Source organism: Lissotriton helveticus, chromosome 7 (assembly GCF_964261635.1).
Source record: "Lissotriton helveticus chromosome 7, aLisHel1.1, whole genome shotgun sequence".
Lineage (NCBI taxonomy): Eukaryota > Metazoa > Chordata > Amphibia > Caudata > Salamandridae > Lissotriton > Lissotriton helveticus.
Window position 1 is genome coordinate 1,852,366,492 of NC_136068.1, and position 21,538 is coordinate 1,852,388,029.

General features: G+C 49.3%; 1 protein-coding gene across 4 annotated transcripts in view; it reads left to right on the plus strand.

Moving 5' to 3' along the window:
* The window catches only part of LOC144770833 (C-type lectin domain family 2 member B-like), a 356,826-nt gene extending 348,511 nt beyond the window's left edge, over positions 1 to 8,315 (plus strand). For 2 of the 4 annotated variants that reach the window (XM_078655611.1, XM_078655612.1), the window contains exon 6: positions 7,100 to 8,312. In XM_078655611.1, the coding sequence (XP_078511737.1) occupies positions 7,100 to 7,217 (118 nt within the window). In that variant the 3' untranslated portion in view covers positions 7,218 to 8,312. Of the gene's footprint in view, positions 1 to 7,099 lie in introns of all 4 variants that reach the window. The other 2 variants (XM_078655613.1, XM_078655610.1) reach the window with 2 other exon arrangements.
* Positions 8,316 to 21,538: the final 13,223 nt, after the last annotated feature.

Here is a 21,538-nt window from a genome sequence, read left to right on the forward strand (position 1 = left end):
TCTGGCCATCTGACCCCGCCGAAGACGCGGCATCTAAAGATTCCACCGACCTCCTTTGCAGTCTCAACTTTGTGTCACATGTCCACACGCCCACCCACGTCCAGGGGCATTCCCTGGACCAAATCTGGTCACTCAACATCCCAGTCACATCTCCAATCATTACGCCCTGTCTTTGGTCCGATCACTATTTGATCTCGTTCTTCCTTGACCTCAGCCTTACTAAACGCCCTTCCTCTCCCAAGAACACCTGGGCTCGCAACTGGAATAGGGTCGACATGCCTTCCCTCTGCCCCTCTGCTCCTCCCTTCAAGGTTCCTGCCCCACCCTAGAGGAGCTTGTCACCTCATCTCAGGTAGCTGCCATCAATGATTGGCTCTCTAAGGCGTGTGACCAAGTGGCTCCTTGGAGACGTGTCGCCGTCAGACGCTCCCACAATGCCAACAGATGGTTCACTGACGACCTTAAAGAAAAAAAACTGGTCGTGCTTCAGGCCGAGCGCGCCTGGAGGCGCGCCTACTGCCCGACTTTAAAAGCACATTACTCCTTCACACTCAACATAAATAAAAAGGCTATTCTCCTTGCCAAGACGGACTACTTTTCGGGCAAAATTCTCTAGGCAGAAAATCAGCCCAGGGAAATCTTTTCCACTGTACACGAGCTGGCCTCGTCAGATAGAGCTTCCCTTAAGCCGCACCCTGGTATTTCTGGTGTGGATTTCTTGGTGGCCCGCTCGCTCAACCTACCGGTTCCCCTGACGGTGATTCTTCTCTACCGTCCCCCTCAAAATATGCCGTCATTTGTGCCCACCCTGCAGGACCTCCTGGCCACTCTGGCTGTAAACAATTCCTCGTTACTTCTGCTCGGGGACTTTAATTTCTGGCCGGGTGACCCGCGGGAGGATTTCTCTTCCAAAGATTTGTCCGCCACCCTTTGCTGTCTCAACTTTCTCCCCCTTGTTTCAGCCCCCACCCACACCCATGGTCATACTTTGGACCAGATCTGGTCTCTACGCTGTAACTCCTCGGTTACCTCGATCTCCCCTTGCGTCTGGTCCGATCATTTTTTGATTTCTTTTTCCATCAGCCTAGGTCAACCCGAGAAAGTCTCCCCTCCCAAAAACACCTGGGCCCGGAGCTGGAACAAGACGGACCTTAGTGATCTTTCTTCTTCTCTACTTTCATCGGCTCCCACCCTGACTAATCTCCCTGTGGAGAACCAGGCGGTTGCTATTAACAACTGGCTCTCCTCGGCTTGCGACCGGGCTGCCCCACTCAGAAAGATCAGATCAGCCCGTCCCCACGATGCACACAAGTGGTTTTCCAGCGAGCTCAGATCGCTGAAATTAGAACTTAGGCGCTCTGAGCGTCGCTGGCGCCGCAACTACTGCCCTGATCTTCGCCTTACTTATAAAGCTCTTCTGAACAGCTACAAATCGGCCATTTTAGCGGCAAAATCCAAGTATTTCTCGGAGCGCGTAGCCCTTTCGGCCAACAAATCGCGTGAGATCTTCTCACTGGTGCGTAGCCTTGCCACCTCCGACCGTGCTAGCTTGTCCCCTGCCCCCTCTTTATCTCTTTGTCACTCCCTTAATGATTATTTTATCAATAAAATAATCACCATCAAGTCCAACATTCCGACTGTACCTGAACCCAACTTCCCGGATCACTCTTTCCGTTGTTCTTCTGTTTTTGATCACTTCCAACCCATCTCACCTGAGCTCTTCCGCGACCTTCTTGTTAAGGTCAAATCCGGTTCTCCGGCGGATTGTGCTCCGGCTCGGATCCTTAGATCCCTCTACACCTCCTGCCCCACCCCTCCTTTAACTTTTCTTAATTCTTGTTTGGCTTCGGGTTCTGTTCCTTCTCCCTTTAAAGCTGCCATCGTGCTTCCCATCCTGAAGAAAGCTGGCCTGGATCCTTCCCTTCCTTCGAACTTTAGGCCAATCTCCCTCCTTCCCTATCTCGGGAAGATCCTCGAGAGCTATGTGACCTCTTGTCTCTCGAACTTCATCGAGGAGAACAACATCTTGGCCCCTCGCCAGGCTGGTTTTCGACCTGGCCACTCCACTGAGAGTGTGGTCCTCGCGGTCTTGGATGAACTGAAGGGGAAGGCTGACAGCAACCTCCCCCAGGCCTTAGTTCTCTTGGATTTGTCCGCTGCGTTTGACACGGTGGATCATGCCATCCTCCTCGACCGTGTCGGCGCAGCGGGCATCCAGGGCACGGCCCTCTCCTGGATCGCGTCCTTTCTTCAGGGCAGATCACAGGCAGTTCACCTCTCTGACTTTTCTGCTCCCTCTCTCCCGGTTACTTGTGGGGTACCCCAAGGCTCTTCTCTGTCCCCTCTTCTTTTCAACCTTTATATCCGCCCTCTTATCTTTTCCCTCCTCGAGCTGGGGGTCTCTGTGTACAATTACGCAGATGACCTCCAGCTCGTTTTTGACCTATCCTCTCCTACCCACTCTCTTTCCAAGTTCAGTTCTACCTTACTCTTTATTTCCCAATGGATGAGCTTTAATCATTTAAAGCTCAATCCTGACAAGACTGAGCTTGTCCTCACTGGTGGTCCCTCTAACCCCTGGTCTGCTGTTCACTGGCCCCTCTCTTTCGGTTCCCCTCCCTCCCCAGTCTCCTCCGTCCGGACCTTGGGCATCAAGATCAGCAATGATATTTCTATGCATGCACATATCAGCGCCGTCGTCTCCGCTTGTTTCCTTTCCCTCCGCCTCATCCGCAAAATCTCCCGGTTTTTCTCTGTTGATGCCCTAAAAACTATTATTTCTGCCCTTATTACATCTCGCCTGGATTACGGCAATGGCCTGTTCGTAGGCATTCCGGCCTACGAAACTCGCCGCCTCCAGGCCATCCAGAACCAGGCAGCCCGTATTGTTTTCCGTCTTCCCAAGTTTTCCCACATCACTCCTGCCCTTAAATCCCTTCATTGGCTCCCTGTTCACCTCAGATCTCACTTTAAACTTGCCTGTTTGGCTTTCCGGGCTCATGCCCGATCTGCTCCTTTCTTTATCAATTCTTTAGTTTCCTCTCATGCCCCTTGTCGTTCTCTTCGTTCGTCCTCTCTCTCTCTTCTTCACGTCCCCCGCTTCCGTAAATCCCGCACCGGAGGCACTCGCTTCTCGGTGCGGGCTCCCCAGATCTGGAACTCTCTTCCCCTTTCGATTCGCTCTATTCCTATCTTTTCACATTTTCGTAAAGCTCTTAAAACTTTCCTCTTTCTTCAGGCTTTTCCTGTCTAACTCCCCTCCGGTTCCCTAGCAAATTATGGCTGTGATCCTCAGCGCCAGGAAGCCGCTTGGCCGCAGTGCGCTTTTATAAATATTTGTTTCATTTCATTTCATTTCATTTCATTTCATTTCATTAAACATTTTCCCACTCAATCTCTTTGTGACTCCCTTAACAACTTTTTCATTGAAAAAATTGCAGCCATCAAAGCCAATATACCATCGCCCTCCCCCCTTTTCGTCGCTCCTCAACCCTCGCCCAACAGTTTCCATTTGGATCACATACCTCTCCTGACCAAGGAATCCTTTTCTCCCCTGCTGGCCCGGGTCAAATCTGGCTCCCCCTCCGATGTCTGCCCTGCTTTTGTATTGAGGGAGAGCTTTCTGGCCTGCCCTGGACTCCCATGGCTCTCCTCAATGACTCCCTCAAATAAGACAGTGTCCCTGACTACCACAAATCGGCAACAATAATCCCTATTTTGAAAAAAACAGGTGCTGATCCCTCATTCCTCTCCAACTACCGTCCCATTTCCCTCCTCCCCTATTTGGGCAAAATGCTGGAGTGCCACACTACCACAGTCCTCAGATCCTTTGTCGAGGACCATGGCTGTTTGGCTCCCTGCCAGGCGGCTTTCGCCCGCTCCACTCCACCGAGAAAGGCGTGGTCTCAGTCATGGACAAACTCAGAGAGGGGATGGATGTCAACCAGCCCCAGGCTCTGGTCCTCCTAGACTTATCCGCCGCCTTTGACACGGTTGATCATTCCATTCTTCTCACCCGTGTCGAGGCGCCAGGCATCAGGGGGTCTGCCCTTGCTTGGCTCACTTCTTTTCTGAGTGACCGTACTCAGGCCATTCATCTGGCAGATTTTTCTGCCTCCCCCCGCAAGGTGCAGTGCGGTGTCCCCCAGGGTTCCCCCCTTTCCCCCTTCTGTTTAATCTATATATCTTTCCCCTCATTTTTGCTTTACAGGAGCTTGAGGTCACGGTCTTCAACTATGCGGATGACCTCCAGCTCATCTTTAACCTCTCCCATTCCCCAAACTCCATTCACAGTTTTCAATCAGTTATGATTTTTATCAGGGACTGGATGAACCTTAACCATCTTAAACTTAACCCTGATAAAACCGAGCTAGTTCTTACCGGTGGTACATCCAGTCCCTGGACCCCCACTTTTTGGCCACCCTCCCTGGGTCCCCCCCCTACACCTTCCCACTCTGTCAAAACACTTGGGATTATGCTTAACCAACATCTTACTTTGCACTCCCAGATCAGCATGGTGGTCTCTTCTTGTTTCTTTACCCTTCGCACCATCAGAAAGATTTCCAGATTCTTCTCTCTTCCTGCCCTAAAACTTATCTTGATGGCGATGGTTCTATCATGCCTAGACTACGGCAATATCCTGTACAACGGCGTTCCTGCCTATGCCCTCAGACGTCTCCAACTAGTCCAGAACCAAGCCGCACGCCTCATCTATGGTCTTCCAAAATCGCACAATGTTACTCCGCTACTAAAGGCCTTGCATTGGCTCCCCATCAGAGAGCGGGCCCTCTTCAAGATGGGATGCACTACATTTCAGGCTCGCGCCGGAACTGCTCCTGCTTTTATAAACTCAGAAATCAAAAAATATATGCCTGCCAGAGAACTGCGCTCCTCCACCCAGTCTCTTCTCTCTGTTCCGCGGTTCAGGAAGAATAGACTGGGCGGTATGAAATTCGCCGTTCTTGGCCCCACTTTCTGGAATTCCCTTCCCCCCACCATCAGATCCACGTCATCATATACTGAGTTCCGTAAGGCGCTCAAAACCTTTCTTTTTAAGCTAGCATTTTCGTCCTAATTTCCACCCTTCTGCCTCCCAGGTCCTGCATCCCTCAGCGCCAAGAAACCACCTGGTATATGTGCGCTTAATAAATGCTTTTAAATTAAAATTAAAATTAAAATTAAATTAAAATTAGATCCCTGACATCGATCCCCATAGTTAGCGCGCGGTTATGCATTGCTAGGGCATGGGTGGATGCAACACCACCTAGAGTATCTGAATTCTGGGCAGTACTCTGACAGACCTACAAGTGTGAAAGGGCAATAGCCAAGGTACGTGGACCCAGAGGAGTTAAAAAGGTGGTTACAATTTGGTCCAAACTACAATGGATGTAATATGTTGCATTGAACTTGGGCTAATTGTGGTAGATGGCGGTTATTAATTCCTGCCTTATGAATATTTATTTTCCACTTCTGTTCATTTTGTAATGATATGTATTATTATGTGACAAAGAATTATGTAATATTGCTGTGATCATTCTGACTTGAAAGAATAAAAAAAAATAGAAACAAAACAAACTTTCCAGCCCCTGATTATGAATGCCACTTAGTACATTACAAAATGCACCACCTTTGTGCGGCACAAACAGCAATAATGTGTTTTTATTTTGTGTTTGTACAAAAGCACTGATTAGTTTTGTGCCAAAAATGTACCAGCAAAGAACCTCAGCCTCTACATTCTCTGGGGAGAGAGTTCTGTCATATGATAGGGAATTCCCTATAAAAAGGAGGAAGTCCCATCTGGCATGTAGGAATGCCACCCCCAACAGTCAGAGGATGGCTTAAATCTAACCTGGAAGGGAGACCCTGCTGGAGCCCCTAAGCTTGATCAAGTATTCATGGTTTCTACAAACTAACAGTTAAGACAAGGCTGTCAAGGAGGAATCGGATGAGAGACAATTGTCTGTTATGAGGTTCTGTGCTTATACTGAATAAGCAGCTACCTATGTCATTGCCAAATTAAGTCTCTTTATAGAAGTCATAACTACTTTTTCACATTTGCTTTGTTAACCTTCTTGTTTTCTCGATTATTCTTGAAAATGCACCACTTGTCCAATCTGTTTTCAAAATGTTCACAAGGTGAGGTCCCTCCCAAACCCCCTAATGACGATCAAGCTTGCTCCCTATGCTCGTTTGCCACTGGGCAATTATCACAAAATGTTACGCCTCACCCCTTTCAAATGTAACCAGCCACCGCTATTGAATGACATTCCAAACCTTTTGTTTAATATGTTTTTATTAAAAAATAAAAACCATTGGGTTCACTAAAAAAAGTAAAGTTTAAGGATAAGTTTTAGTTAGGAAAATTATATTTATCCTTCCCATACAAAACTAACTTAAACTATACAAACATAAAAATTCTAAAGTTATAGTTATGACTTAAATTTATAATTAGTGCACAACCTTCAAATTACTATATCACGCACCTCATTTACACAATATTGTCTCCTCAGTCACCACCCTACATTAACTATAACTTGCACCTTCTCAATACACTGGTTATACCCTTGCATATAACGACACTTACATCATGTGAAGTCACAGCATTCATAACATCACTTATGAAAACTGAAATACAGTGCATGGTAAAGTGGCGAGTTAATGTTATTTGCTGACTGAAGTCATAACACTGTGTAGGTATAGGACGTATAGCAATTTATTATCATATTTTTATTACTGTAGTTTTCTGCAGATAAAATGCAGTATAAACTTGCCTGTCAAAGAATTATGAAGGTTTCACAAGACTGTTCTTCACTGATATACATATGTATGTATATGTACCGGGGTCCCTACACATGGGTTGGTCTAATCTACATTCCTGATTTCATTAAGGATACCTGTGATGTGTAGACATCTAAGATTTCAAGTTAAGTTTCCTTATACACTATTTAACGATTATTGAAGACACGTTTGAACAGCAAATGCATATAAATACATTCCTATTAGTGTTGTTATGATGCTTATATTTGTATATATAGTGATTCAGGTCAATGTGATTAGTAATGATTTTGAGATTATAATTTCCTTTGTTTTCCCTTCACAGACTTCATTTGGTTGACCATAATTCCGCCATGAAATGTGCCTATCTCTACAATAATAAAGCTGAAACTGCACACTGTGAATCATTAAAGCATTGGATATGCATGAAATCGTTTACTTAACATAACATGCTGAGTAATGCCATAACCCATGTAGATTTCTTAGGGTAAAATCTTACAATTGTGTCATGCCTTGCCTATTGCAGCATATGATCTGAAACACAGATTAAATATCCTAGGCTATTGTAAAAGAGCCAGGAACTATTTCAAACACTGATTTCTTTAAAGAATGTATATACTTTGAGATAATCCAACCATCAGCTTGAGCTACCATATCATTTTTGTGATTATATAAACCACAAACTGTGAACGCTTTGGATATGATGTTGCCAGTGAAGACCTTTAGAGATTGAAGAACTACTTTGGGGAATAACCTCTACAAGGAGGTCTGCAAAGTAGAATGCCTTTCTGTGGCTGATAGTAACTCCATAAAACTCCCCTTGAAGCTCGAAAGTTAAAAATGGAGGATCTCCTAGATCCTCAGCCCTCTTCCAGGCCACAGCTTCAGTTAAGGTGACTTGTAGGTCTTTGAATGACACCCCTGTGTTATTAATTACCTGACAAATCCTTGTTTAATGGAAAATATGTTTTTCTTTGTTAACATTATGCAGCTAACCACATTGTATTTTCGTCCCCTTCTTGATGGTCAATTTGCATAGTATGGTCATTTCTACGTTTCCACATTGGATCTGTTACATATGTACAGGTTTTCATCATTCCCAGTTTAGTAGGGTATACATTTTTGTTTTTTACAGTGCAGGTGTTTCTCTCATAATGGAACAAACCTAGACGAATATGACAAGCCAAAATAATAAAATAATTTCTTTAAAAGTTGTTTGAAATGTGACTTAAGCATGTGTACCTCTGGGACCCTTATACATTTTTAATAGTTTCAATAAGTCTACTGTCAAACTGCAAGTCTTATGCTATGCTATTTTTTAATAGCTATAGGCAGGGCACTGCATTACAATACAATTATGCCACCACTGCATTACTTCCAAGATTATGGATTTGTCACATATTCTGACATATGCAGAATAATTTGAAGATTTCAATAGAGAAAATATGTTTCTAGGTCACATGGATAAAAAGTTAATAAAGAAGGTGCAATATGCATGGTGTAAGGCAGGGGCTAGCAATATTCAAACTTTCACCAAGTTGCTCTAGTGTAACAATAAAATAATACAGATGTGGTGATAACTTTGTTCCGACAGCATCAATGTTTCCAGTTGAACGTGTGATGGGCTTTTCTGCAGAATTAAAAAGGTCATTATACACTTAAATGCAATTCAACCAGGGTAGAAATAATGCGTTATTTGCCTAAAAATGCTTTGTTGCAGTATTTATGCAAAATTAATTTTACACCACAGGCACTGTTTTCAAAGCAGTTGTTATTTGAAGGGAAACAACAAATATTTAACTTTTCTTTTTATAGACTAATTACTTGAATCTCTAAGTCCCTCCTAGCACGATAGAAATATGCAGGTGCACCTTCGAGCATTGGTTAGCAATGGAGAGAGCAGAGCTGTCTGGAAATGTGTGTATACTGGAAGAAATATGTACTGAAAGTACCAATGGAAGTACACATGTCAATACTTAACAACGCTTGGGGGCCGATTACGATGGCGGCCGGAATGCAACTGCCATCTACTTCGTTGCATCTCATTGGTCAAATGCTGCTGCGGTCTGACCGATGCATTACAATGAATGCGGTTGTAGGCAGCAGGGCGAAGGACCATCCAACGCTTCCGATGGCCTCAAGGATCCTGTTGGTGCATCGAAAATACTTCATAATCTTTCAATAATAGTGGCTCCCCCAGTCAGGATTATGATGTTGGTTTTCGGCATCATTCCATGTAAACATTTTTGACATGGAAAACCTGTCAGAAAGCGAAATTTTTGCCCCTACCAGGGCCCCCTTCCCTCCTGGCCCTTCACTCTGGGCCCGGTGCCCCCCTAAATATCACTGCACTACTTGGCAGGCTCCATGAGGGGCCTGCCACATGGTACAGGGATGTTCAAAAACATAACATTTTAAATGGAAGCTTGTGCTCTGTGCCTTTTTCACCCACCGCACAAGCTTCCATTGAAAAATTGATTTTTCCGGACCACTGTATGGGCAGTCGCATCCAAATACTGCAGTCATAACCGCCGACCTGAGGTTGGGTGGTTCCCAATACGCAACTTTGTCATCTTAATTAGTCCCCTAGTTTGTTTGAGAGACAGGACAGATTTACTTTCCTGATAACCTGCATTGGTGTAAAATGCATTTGGAAAAAAACTTTACAATCGGCGAGTCTCACAAAATAAATCAGATGTCTTCTGCTTACGTTGGGAGTGTATGAACGTGAGGATCCATTTCAATATGGAGTTCTTCTTGCTTGCCATGCCATCAATTCGGTACTATGTTTCCAGATTTAGGCATGTCATTTACAAATCCTCGACATCATGCCTTTAAGTCTAACTATTTTAACTGAAGCCAACAAAACTTTCAACCTTGAATGATTAAAGTGCATGGAGTGCGGCTCTCCTGGTCAGTTTTGATGGCACACCAGGGACTCAAGGCGCACAGATTGGGAACCACTGAAGGAGGTACGTTTTATTTTAGGGTTTAGGGGTGGGTAGAGGTAAATGTAAATGTCGGAATTTGTAAAGCGCACAGCTACCTCCACCGGAGGTGTCCCGGCGCTGTCCGTATACCACTTAGGAACCCTTCCTGGCTTTCCTGGGAAATGCCCACTCCTGGGCACCCCCCAGGTACAGCCAGGCATCACAGCACTTTTGGGGCCGTTGTGGAGACTAAGCAAGCTATTGCCCAGAGTTGCAGCGTGCGACCCATGATCAGAACAGGCACTGAGGCGAGAAAATCCAGTCAGGGGAATTAATGAGTCGGAGACCCGCCGAGGTGGGAATCGAACCCTGGTCCCTGGCCAGAGCTCTGCATCAAGGTCTGCCTGCTCTAACCATTGAGCCACACTTCTCCATGTAAATCGATAACTGTGAATTTTGAGTTTCCGAGTGGGTAGAGGTAAGGACAGCTAAGGGTGAGTTTAGGGTTCAGAGTTTAATACAGTTAAAGAGAGGTAAGTGTGATTTTAGGGTTCAGATGTAGGTAAAGGAAGGTAATTATGATTGTAGGGTTCAGGGATGAGTAGAACAACAAGGGAGCTATCAGTGATGTTAGAGTTCAGGTGTGAATACAGGTAAAGGCTGGAAAAGGTGATTTTAGGGAAGTTGGTGAGTGGAGGTAAAGTGATATGTGTGAATGTGGGGTTCAGGAGTGGGTAATGGTAAAGGGAGGTAAGTGTAATTTTAGGATTCAGTGATGGGAAAAGGTAAAGGAAGCTAAGGGTGATTTTAAGGTGTAGAGATTCGTAGAGGTAACCAGGTAAGGGAGATGTTAGGATTATGAAGTGGGTAGAGGTAAAAGGAGATAACGGTTGTTTAGGATTGAGGGATAGTTAGATGTGAAGGGAAAATATGATGACGTTAGGGTTATGGGGTCAGTAGATAAAAGGAGGTAAAGGTAATTTTTGATTCAGAGTTGGGTAGTGGTAAAATGAGATAAGAGTGATTTTAGGGCTCAGTGACAGGGAGAAATAAAGAGCCCAATTCACAAACATAATGTTAAACCAAAAGTCTAACTTTGTCCAAAACTCTAAACATGCTACTTTTCCATATTCATAAGGATAAGTTACTACTAGTAAACTTATTTCTACTTAAGTCAAAACTACTGAAGCTACTAATAGTAAAATTACTAGTGATAAAGATACTAGTAGTAACTTATGTTTGTGAATGCCGAAAAGTAGTAAAGTTTACTTTTGGTGTAAGTTAAAATTTTGGTCTAACTTAATCTTTGTAAAGCTACAGGCGGCCTGGCATTCAACACCTCATCATTTGCCCCGAAGCTCCAGTTCTTGGTCCCGGTTGACAGGAAGTTCCGGCCACTGCTCCAAGATCCTAAGTCTTCATGCTCCCACTCAAAGTCTTCGAGTCGGTCAGGTAAGAAGCATAAAAAACAACAGTGCTTTGACTTTTCACCTTTGTTTGGCTGACGTGACAGAGAAGTCTCAACATTCTATTCCTTGTTCAGCTGAACCTGCACCTGGGTCGGCTCTACTCTTCCTCACCTTCTTGTGAGCCTGACCACTCCCTCCGAGCTCAAAGGATTCTAAGACTCATGTGCCTCATATTTGGGCAGCCTGACCCTACCAGATTCTGGTCTGCTTGTTCCCCCTACAGTGGCCACAGATGTGGGAGTTTCATACACTATGGTGGTGTAAAGGGCAGCTGAGATCCTTGACTTTCAACTCCCCTCTGAGGCAGTCTAAACAAGCATCTTGGTGGAGGTTTTCCAGCTAGATATCTCCTTGGAACCCCTCCTGCCTTTTAATGAAGCCTTTGATGTCCTACTGGGAATCTGGTCCAATCCCAGCACACAGGTTCCTTTAAATAGGACAATCACCTGCCACCATTGTCCTGCACCGGGCTACCCAAATTTTCTTACCAACCCGAGAGCTTGGAGGTTCAAAACCTCTACATAACTGGGTGCATTGCCTTCCAGACCCCTAGACAGGGAATCTAAGAGGCTGGATAGTTGAGGTAGGAACATGTTTTCTTCCACCAGCCTTGCATTGCATTCATGCCTATCAAACCATTACTCCCACTCCTTGTGGGAAACATGTTCAAGTGATGCCACAGGTCCCAGGGGAGGCCCCAAGCCAACTTCTTCCGTGCAGTATTAGACGGGAGAGATGCAAATTTTGCATTCTCTTATATGGGATTTCCATGTATAGTCATATGCATTGAATTGTCATGCCCATCTGCGGGGACCCAGTAGCACTTTATCTAATATAACTTCTTAAGTGCTGGAGTTTGCCATTCTTTGTGAAGGCCTTGAAATGTCACTTAAGAAAGTCATAATGCAGCCTACGGACCAGGCTACAATGGCCATAATTCTTCATCTTGGAGACTGAAAAGAAATATGCATCTAGTACATGAAAATATTTGTAAGGGAACCGAAAAAGAGCCTTCACAAACCCTTTTGCTATGAGAGAAAATAGAAATGAAGAAGTGCAGGGTAGAGTAGCCCATGGGCTGCCATCATCAGTGAAGGAAAAAAGAGATTGTGCCTTTAAGAGCAGAGGGACCTCCAATATCCCATCATACCCAGCCAAAGGTTGTACTAGCTAATTAATAGTAAAGCATGGAAGTGTCTGTCTACTCCACCGGGAAAGAGGGAAGGTTGCTGAGGAGTATCATGGAAATACCCCTACAAGAGAACCGGAGTTACCTGTAAGAATCTATACCTTCTCTTGTAGGGGATGTCAGTGTATAGTCATACGCATTTAATAGAATAGCAAGCTCATCCCCCTAAAGTAATGGAGTCGACAGAAACCAAAAGGTATGGACACCGCTAGGCACACAGATTTCTGAGAGATGCCTGTCCTACTTGAGCATCTGTTCTAGCATATTTGTCAAGGCAGTAGTGTCTAGCAAATGTGTGGACTTATTAGCAATTAGCTGCGGTGCAAATATCTGTCAATGGAATGTTCCTCATCATGGATGTAGTAGCTGCCTTTCCTCTAGTAAAATTAGCTTTAGGCTTACCAGTAAGAGATTTATTAGCTAGCTGATAACAGCAGAGGATGCAAGAGATGATCCACCTAGAGCCTGACTGTTTGGAGGTAGCGAAACCTGTGGGAACTGGGCCATAATTGAAATAGCTGTTGTGATTTGCAAAGGGACTTGGTCTTGTCCAAATAGGATTTTAACACCATCTTTACATCCAGCGAGTGGAGGGCTCTCTCTGCTGGAGAAGGAGGATTTTGAAAGAACATGGGTAAAGCAATCGTCTGATTTACATGGAAATCTGAGACAACTTGGGATGGGTATGCAATACTACTTTGGACGAGTGAAAGACTGTGTACGGCTCATGAGCTCAAAAATCCAGGATCTCACCAACTCTCCCAGCTGAAGTTGTAGTTACAGGTAAGAAACAATACCTTAATTGTGGACTTGACAGGACCGACTTGGTGGGCGGAGCGATTTCATTATAGGTGGCTGTTTGACGCTATGCATGGCTGAGAACTGCTGGCTTTTCTGCTGATGTCAAGGCTTCCCTCATTGCCATACCCTTTGATAGCACCCGTCTCTTAGGAGACAAAGCGAACATTGCCCTTTAAGGGCTCTTGGGATACGGCTAATTCTTGAGTCTCTCAGTGGCTAAACACCACCTGTCTACTTTTTTCCACTTTTTTGGCTATGGCCTCAGCCACAAGACTGCGCAAGTTCAGCAACCTTCTATGCAGCTGAGGGCACGGCTCATTCTGACCCCGTGGGTCAGGTGGCCAGAGGTCTGGTCAGTCCAGAACCCCCACACCCTCAACCTCCAAACCCTCCGCCGAGAGCATGCAATGTCAGCAATTTTGTACATTATAGTTTCAAAGGTGGCTCTTACTCAGAGACGCTTTTCATCTTGTGTGGAGCACAGGCCTCCTATTTGCCATTCTGTCCAGAGTGCTCAAGAAGATCAGGAGTGATCAGGCCCAAGTCATTCTTGTGGCTCCAGACTGGGCATGGAGAGTCTGGTATCCCGAGCTTCTCCACTTGAGCATTTATCCTCCGAACAGACTCCCCATTTGGGAGAATCTTGCCTCAGCAACAGGGGAGGTTCATCCACCCATGCTTGTCAATTCTATGCCTTCTTGCATGGAGATTGAGCTGGGGCATTTGATAGCATTCAACCTTCCTCCCTAAGTTTGCAATGCTATTTGGCGGCCAAGTGACCCTCCATTAAGACCATGTACGCCTGCCAGTGGAACAAATTTGTAAATATCTATCCTCTTTCTGCTTCCCTGTCTCAAGCCTTAGGGCCCGATTCACAGAACTAACTTAAGACAAAATCCTAAACTTACTACTTTTGGTATTTACAGAAGTTAGGATTTTGTCTTAAGTTTGTCTTAAGACAGACTTAAGACAGACTTAAGTTAGGATTTTGTCTTAAGTCTGTCTTAAGTCTGTCTTAAGTCTGTCTTAAGACAAACTTAAGACAAAATCCTAACTTCTGTGAATACCAAAAGCAGTAAGTTTAGGATTTTGTCTTAAGTTAGTTCTGTGAATCGGCCCCTATCTTTTTATTTTGACCGTTGCCCAGCATGGCTCTGCTCTGGGCACTCTAAAAGGGTACCTTTCGACCATTTCTGCTTTTTTGAGGCTACCAGACCAAACCTCTTTATTTAAATCCCCGATTGAAAATAGTCCACCCAGCCAAGAAGTTGGGCCCCACAGAAATAAGTTGAACTTGTCCCAGTGTAATTTTCACTGGCACACGTTCAGCATTGCCTGTACAGTGTCTGCATTCCATTCTCAGCAGCAACGTGCAGGCAGAGATGGTTTTTTCGTTCACCTCCAGCTGGGCCACGGATAAAGGCAGAAGTAGAGGGGCCACCAGGCATCTTTTTGATCAGTATCCTGACTAGAGTTGGCCTGGAACCTCACACTTAAATGCAAATGCAACAGAGGAGAAACAAAAGCACAAGTCTTGTTGTCTCTTCACAGGTAGTTAAGTTAAGAGAGGCATGCTTTTTACTTTGTTCAGTCCCTGTATATAAGTGCACGCACTGTAAGAATGTCGGATGTGTTTGTCTGTCCCAGTATTTACACTAAAAAAAATTAAATAGGAGTCACATACCCTTCATAGGTCCCTGTGGTCTATTATAAGGATTACAATTTATGAACTGCTAGTAACAAATGGAGTCGGGGCCCAATACATTTGTGGCCTCCTACACCCTCTTTTCTTAAAAAATGATGGCCTTGATGTTTAGTGGGTTTTCTGCCTTCTCAGGCGGACCTTTGGGGATAAACCCCCAGGTTACCCATGGGAAGAAAGACTGCTGGGGCCCTTATGTGCAAGGGGCATTAGCCAATGCCATGACATACTGCACCTATGATTATTCTCCCCTGGTTTTTAGTTGGTTTCTGCTTCCCCTGATAGTAGAAGATTGGGAATAAGAAGCCCCACCACTATTCAACCCACCCCTGGGATAGTAAAAAAGGCCTTTGCCCCAGCAGACCAACTCACCTTGACTAATGTCTGGGCTGCCATCTTCACTCCTTTTTTTAAATGAAATCACTGGCACCAAGTTGGCTTCTGTAAACCCCCACAGACAGCTTGGGGACAAAAAAGATCTGTTGCCTTTTTTGTAGCAGTCCTTGGCCTGAGGACAGGGTGGGTCACACCCCTCGCAATTTTATATAATGATCCCTGGTGCCCAAAAAGCTTTCTGTTCCATCCACTCTCTGGAGGCAGACTGACTGTTTAGCCCCTTTTGGGTGTGTACATGGCCCAATCAATCAATCAATCACTGCATTTCTAAAGCGTGCTACATACCCGTGAGGGTCTCAAGGCTCTAGTGGGGGGGGGGGGCCTACTGATCGAAGAGCCAGGTCTTGAGAAGTCTTCTGAAGGCCAGCAGGTCCGGAGGCTGTCGTAGGCTGGGAGAGCGTTCCAGGTCTTGGCGGCGAGGTAGGAGAAGGATCTGCCGCCGGTGGTGGTTTTTCGGATACGAGGGACTGTGGCGAGGGCGAGGTTGGCTGAGCGGAGGCTTCGGGTGGGGATGTGGAAGCTGAGTCGGTTGTTGAGGTATGTAGGTCCGGGGTTGTGTAGTGCTTTGTGTGCGTGGATCAGGAGTTTGAAGGTGATCCTCTTGTTGACGGGGAGCCAGTGCAGGCCTCTCAGGTGGGGTGTGATGTGGCTGCGTCGGGAGACGTCGAGGATCAGACATGCCAAGGCATTCTGGATTAGTTGTAGTCGTCTCAGGAGCTTGGTTGTTGTTCCTGAGTAGAGGGCGTTCCTGTAGTCTAGTCTGCTGGTGATGAGGGCCTGGGTGACGGTTTTTCTCGTGTCGGGAGGGATTCACTTGAAGATCCTGCGGAGCATTCAGAGGGTGTTGAAGCAGGATGCAGAGACGGCGTTGACTTGCCTGGTCATGGAGAGGGTGGAGTCGAGGATGACCCCCAGGTTGCGTGCGGGGTCTGTGGGTTCTGGGGCTGTGCCTAGCGATGTGGGCCACCAAGAGTCATCCCAGGCTGATGGGGTGGGTCCGAGAATAAGGACCTCCGTCTTGTCTGAATTCAGTTTCAGTCTGCTGTCTTTCATCCAGTCGGCTACGGCCTTCATTCCTCTGTGGAAGTTGGCTTTGGCGGTGTGGGGGTCTTTGGTGAGGGATATGATCAGCTGGGTGTCATCGGCGTGGGAGATGATGTTGAGGTTATGTTGTCGTGCGACATGAGCGAGCAGTGCCATGTAGATATTGAACAACGTCGGGCTGAGGGAGGATCCCTGTGGGACGCCGCAGATGAACTCAGTGGTTTTCGAGCGGAAGGGTGGTAGGCGGACGCTCTGGGTTCTGCCGGAGAGGAAGGAAGTGGTCCAGGCTAGGGCCTTCTCTTGGATTCCGGCATCATGGAGGCGTCCTGATAGGGTGCGGTGGCAGACTGTGTCAAAGGCAGCTGATAGGTCCAGGAGGATGAGGGCAGCTGTTTATCCTTTGTCCATCAGGATCCTGATGTCGTCACTGGCGGCGATGAGGGGGGTCTCGGTGCTGTGGTTGCTGCGGAAACCGGATTGGGAAGGGTCCAGGATGTTGTTGTCTTCGAGGTAGCGGGTTAGCTGTTTGTTGACAATCTTCTCTGTCAATTTTGCCGGGAGCAGGGAGATGGGCCGGAAGTTCTTGAGGTCCTTGGGGTCCACCTTTGGACTTCTTCAGAAGGGCGTTGATCTCGGCGTGCTTCCAGCTTTCCGGGAAGGTTGCTGTCTCATAGGAACTGTTGACTTGTGGGACACCCCCGCGCCGCACGGCCACCAGCTGCTGCGTGCGCCCCCAGTGCCTGCCTCTGCCTCAGCGCCGGCCTCGCTGCCGCCCTGAGCGCTCTCCGTGGTTTCCCCCGTTTTTTGCCTAAAGTTGTGCTTGTTTTTCATCGTGTGTCACTGCCCTTTTTTCCCGTTTTGTGCCTAAATTTGTGCTTGTTCTTCATCGTGTGCCACTGCCTTTCTCCCCGTTTTGACTGAAATTTGTGCTTGTCTTTGTTTCTGCCGATCTCGGCGTGCTCTGCCCACCTCGCCGCCCCCCGCTCCCGCTTCCCGCCACCGCCTTAGCCCCGCCCCTTTTTCTTCTGTTTCCCTCCCCGCTCCCGCCTCCCAGCTGCTCCGCCCACCCGCGCACTTGGCCTTAAATGGCGACCGTGCGACACAGGTGAGTGTGACCCACTTGTGGGACACCCCCGCGCCGCACGGCCACCAGCTGCTGCGTGCGCCCCCAGTGCCTGCCTCTGCCTCAGCGCCGGCCTCGCTGCCGCCCTGAGCGCTCTCCGTGGTTTCCCCCGTTTTTTGCCTAAAGTTGTGCTTGTTTTTCATCGTGTGTCACTGCCCTTTTTTCCCGTTTTGTGCCTAAATTTGTGCTTGTTCTTCATCGTGTGCCACTGCCTTTCTCCCCGTTTTGACTGAAATTTGTGCTTGTCTTTGTTTCTGCCGATCTCGGCGTGCTCTGCCCACCTCGCCGCCCCCCGCTCCCGCTTCCCGCCACCGCCTTAGCCCCGCCCCTTTTTCTTCTGTTTCCCTCCCCGCTCCCGCCTCCCAGCTGCTCCGCCCACCCGCGCACTTGGCCTTAAATGGCGACCGTGCGACACAGGTGAGTGTGACCCACTTGTGGGACACCCCCGCGCCGCACGGCCACCAGCTGCTGCGTGCGCCCCCAGTGCCTGCCTCTGCCTCAGCGCCGGCCTCGCTGCCGCCCTGAGCGCTCTCCGTGGTTTCCCCCGTTTTTTGCCTAAAGTTGTGCTTGTTTTTCATCGTGTGTCACTGCCCTTTTTTCCCGTTTTGTGCCTAAATTTGTGCTTGTTCTTCATCGTGTGCCACTGCCTTTCTCCCCGTTTTGACTGAAATTTGTGCTTGTCTTTGTTTCTGCCGATCTCGGCGTGCTCTGCCCACCTCGCCGCCCCCCGCTCCCGCTTCCCGCCACCGCCTTAGCCCCGCCCCTTTTTCTTCTGTTTCCCTCCCCGCTCCCGCCTCCCAGCTGCTCCGCCCACCCGCGCACTTGGCCTTAAATGGCGACCGTGCGACACAGGTGAGTGTGACCCACTTGTGGGACACCCCCGCGCCGCACGGCCACCAGCTGCTGCGTGCGCCCCCAGTGCCTGCCTCTGCCTCAGCGCCGGCCTCGCTGCCGCCCTGAGCGCTCTCCGTGGTTTCCCCCGTTTTTTGCCTAAAGTTGTGCTTGTTTTTCATCGTGTGTCACTGCCCTTTTTTCCCGTTTTGTGCCTAAATTTGTGCTTGTTCTTCATCGTGTGCCACTGCCTTTCTCCCCGTTTTGGTGCTTGTCTTTGTTTCTGCCGATCTCGGCGTGCTCTGCCCACCTCGCCGCCCCCCGCTCCCGCTTCCCGCCACCGCCTTAGCCCCGCCCCTTTTTCTTCTGTTTCCCTCCCCGCTCCCGCCTCCCAGCTGCTCCGCCCACCCGCGCTCTTGGCCTTAAATGGCGACCGTGCGAACGCGCAGCGTTGACGCGCAGCGGGCGCGCCGATTGTGCGCCGAAGGCGCGCCAAAGGTAAGCCCGTCTGCGCCCGTCCGCGCCTGGACCGCGCCCAGTGCCAGGACCCCTGGCCCCCACCGACGGAAGACGACCCGACGAACCTACAGCGCCGCCGACCTCATCGCACTCAACACCGGCCACATCCCAGGATGTCACCGAGCCGCCCCGAAGCACACCCACGGACCCTTCAGCTGCCTCGCCTGCAAGTTCACCTGCATCCGGACCTTCCCTGCACCCGCCAAGCCGAACTCAAGCAGCACCCACCTCAAGTGCATCCTGCTCAACACCCGCTCCGTCCACAGACACGCCGTAGAACTCTGGAACCTGCTCGACACCACCGCCCCCGACGTTGCCTTCATCACCGAGACCTGGATGAACGCCTCCTCAGCCCCAGACATCGCCATCGCCATCCCAGAGGGCTACAAGATCACCCGGAGGGACCGCGACAACCAGACCGGAGGAGGCATCGCCATCATCCACAGAGACACCATCCGCATCACGACCAACACCGACGACACCCTCACCACCGCTGAACACCTGCACTTCCAAATCCACACCAACCCGAAGACCACCCTCAGAGGCACCCTGATCTACCGACCCCCGGGACCGCGCACACGATTCAGCGAGGACATCGCCGACTTCGTCAGCCCGCACGCTCTCCCCTCCGCCGACTACATCCTCCTGGGGGACCTCAACTTCCACCTGGAGAACAACAACGACCGCAACACCATCACCCTGCTCGACAACCTCGACAACCTCGGACTCAAGCAACTGGTGACCACCCCCACCCACCTCGCCGGACACACACTCGACGCCGTCTTCTCATCCAGCAAAGACGTCACCGTCAGCCACGCAACAGGACTCCACTGGACGGACCACAGCTGCGTCCACTTCACCTTCAGAAGAACGACGACCCACCACCACCAGCAACAGGTTGCTCGAAGAAGCTGGAACAAGATCACAGCCGACCAGCTCACCGCCTCCCTGAGCCAGCACCCTCCCGTCAACTCAGCGAACCCCAGCCAGGCCGCCGACAACCTCACGAAGTGGATCAGCAACTGCGCGGACGAACTCGCACCTCTGAGGACCCCCCCCAGCAGATCCTGCAGCAGAAAAACACCATGGTTCACCGACGAACTCAAGTGCTCCAAGAAGAACTGTCGAGCCCTCGAAAAAGCCTGGAGAAGGGAACCAACGACGGACAACATGACCACCCTCAAGCTCGCCACCCGGAAACACCACCAACTGATCCGCGCCACCAAGAAAAATGCATACAAGGACCGGTTGGACAACAACGCACACAACTGCAAGGAACTCTTCAACATCGTGAAAGAGCTCTCCAACCCCAACGCCGGAAACAACGACATCACCCCGTCGCAAGACCTCTGCAACTCCCTCGCGTCCTACTTCCACAACAAAATCACGGACATACACAACAGCTTCAACAACCAACCAACGCAAGCCACAACCGCAACGACGCCACCACCCACCACCCTCCGCACCTGGACCCCGATCAGCACCGAAGACACCATCCGCACCATGAACTCCATCCATTCCGGATCTCCGACTGACCCCTGCCCTCACCACGTCTTCAACAAGGCCGACGCTGTCCTCGCACCCCACCTGCGGGACATCATCAACACCTCCTTCGACTCCGCCACCTTCCCTGAGAGCTGGAAGCACGCCGAAATCAGCGCTCTCCTCAAGAAACCCACAGCAGACCCCACCGACCTCAAGAACTACCGTCCCATCTCGCTCCTCCCGTTCCCGGCCAAAGTCATCGAGAAGACCGTCAACAAACAGCTGGCCGCCTTCCTCGAGACGAATGGATCCCTCGACCCCTCACAGTCTGGCTTCCGAGCGAACCACAGCACCGAGACCGCCCTCATCGCCGCCACCGACGACCTTCGAACTCTGATGGACAACGGAGAAACAGCGGCCCTCATCCTCCTGGACCTCTCCGCGGCCTTCGACACTGTCTGCCACCGCACCCTAGTACAGCGCCTCAGCAACATCGGAATCCAGGAGAAGGCACTGGAATGGATCACCTCCTTCCTCGACGGAAGAACACAAAGAGTCCGCCTACCACCGTACAAGTCAGAGGCCACCAAAGTCATCTGCGGCGTACCCCAAGGATCCTCGCTGAGCCCAACCCTCTTCAACGTCTACATGAGCCCCCTCGCGGCCATCGCACGCCAACACAACCTGAACATCATCTCCTACGCCGACGACACCCAGCTGATCCTCTCCCTGACCAACGACCCCGCCACCGCCAGAGCCAACCTGCACGAAGGGATGAGAGACGTAGCCGAATGGATGACGACCAGCCGCCTGAAACTGAACTCAGACAAGACGGAGGTCCTCATCCTGGGATCCACGCCCTCCGCCTGGGACGACTCCTGGTGGCCCCCCGCCCTGGGCACCGCACCCAAACCGACGGACCACGCACGCAACCTGGGCTTCATCCTGGACTCCTCCCTCTCCATGACCAGACAAGTCAACGCCGTCTCCTCGTCATGCTTCAACATCCTGCGCATGCTACGTAAGATCTTCCGGTGGATCCCCACCGAGACGAGGAAGACGGTCACCCAAGCCCTCGTCACCAGCCGACTGGACTACGGCAACGCCCTCTACGCCGGAACCACGGCCAAACTCCAGAAGAGACTCCAGCGGATCCAGAACGCCTCGGCGAGACTCATCCTCGACATCCCCCGACGCAGCCACATCACCGGACACCTGAGAGATCTGCACTGGCTCCCGGTCAACAAAAGAATCACCTTCCGGCTCCTCACCCAC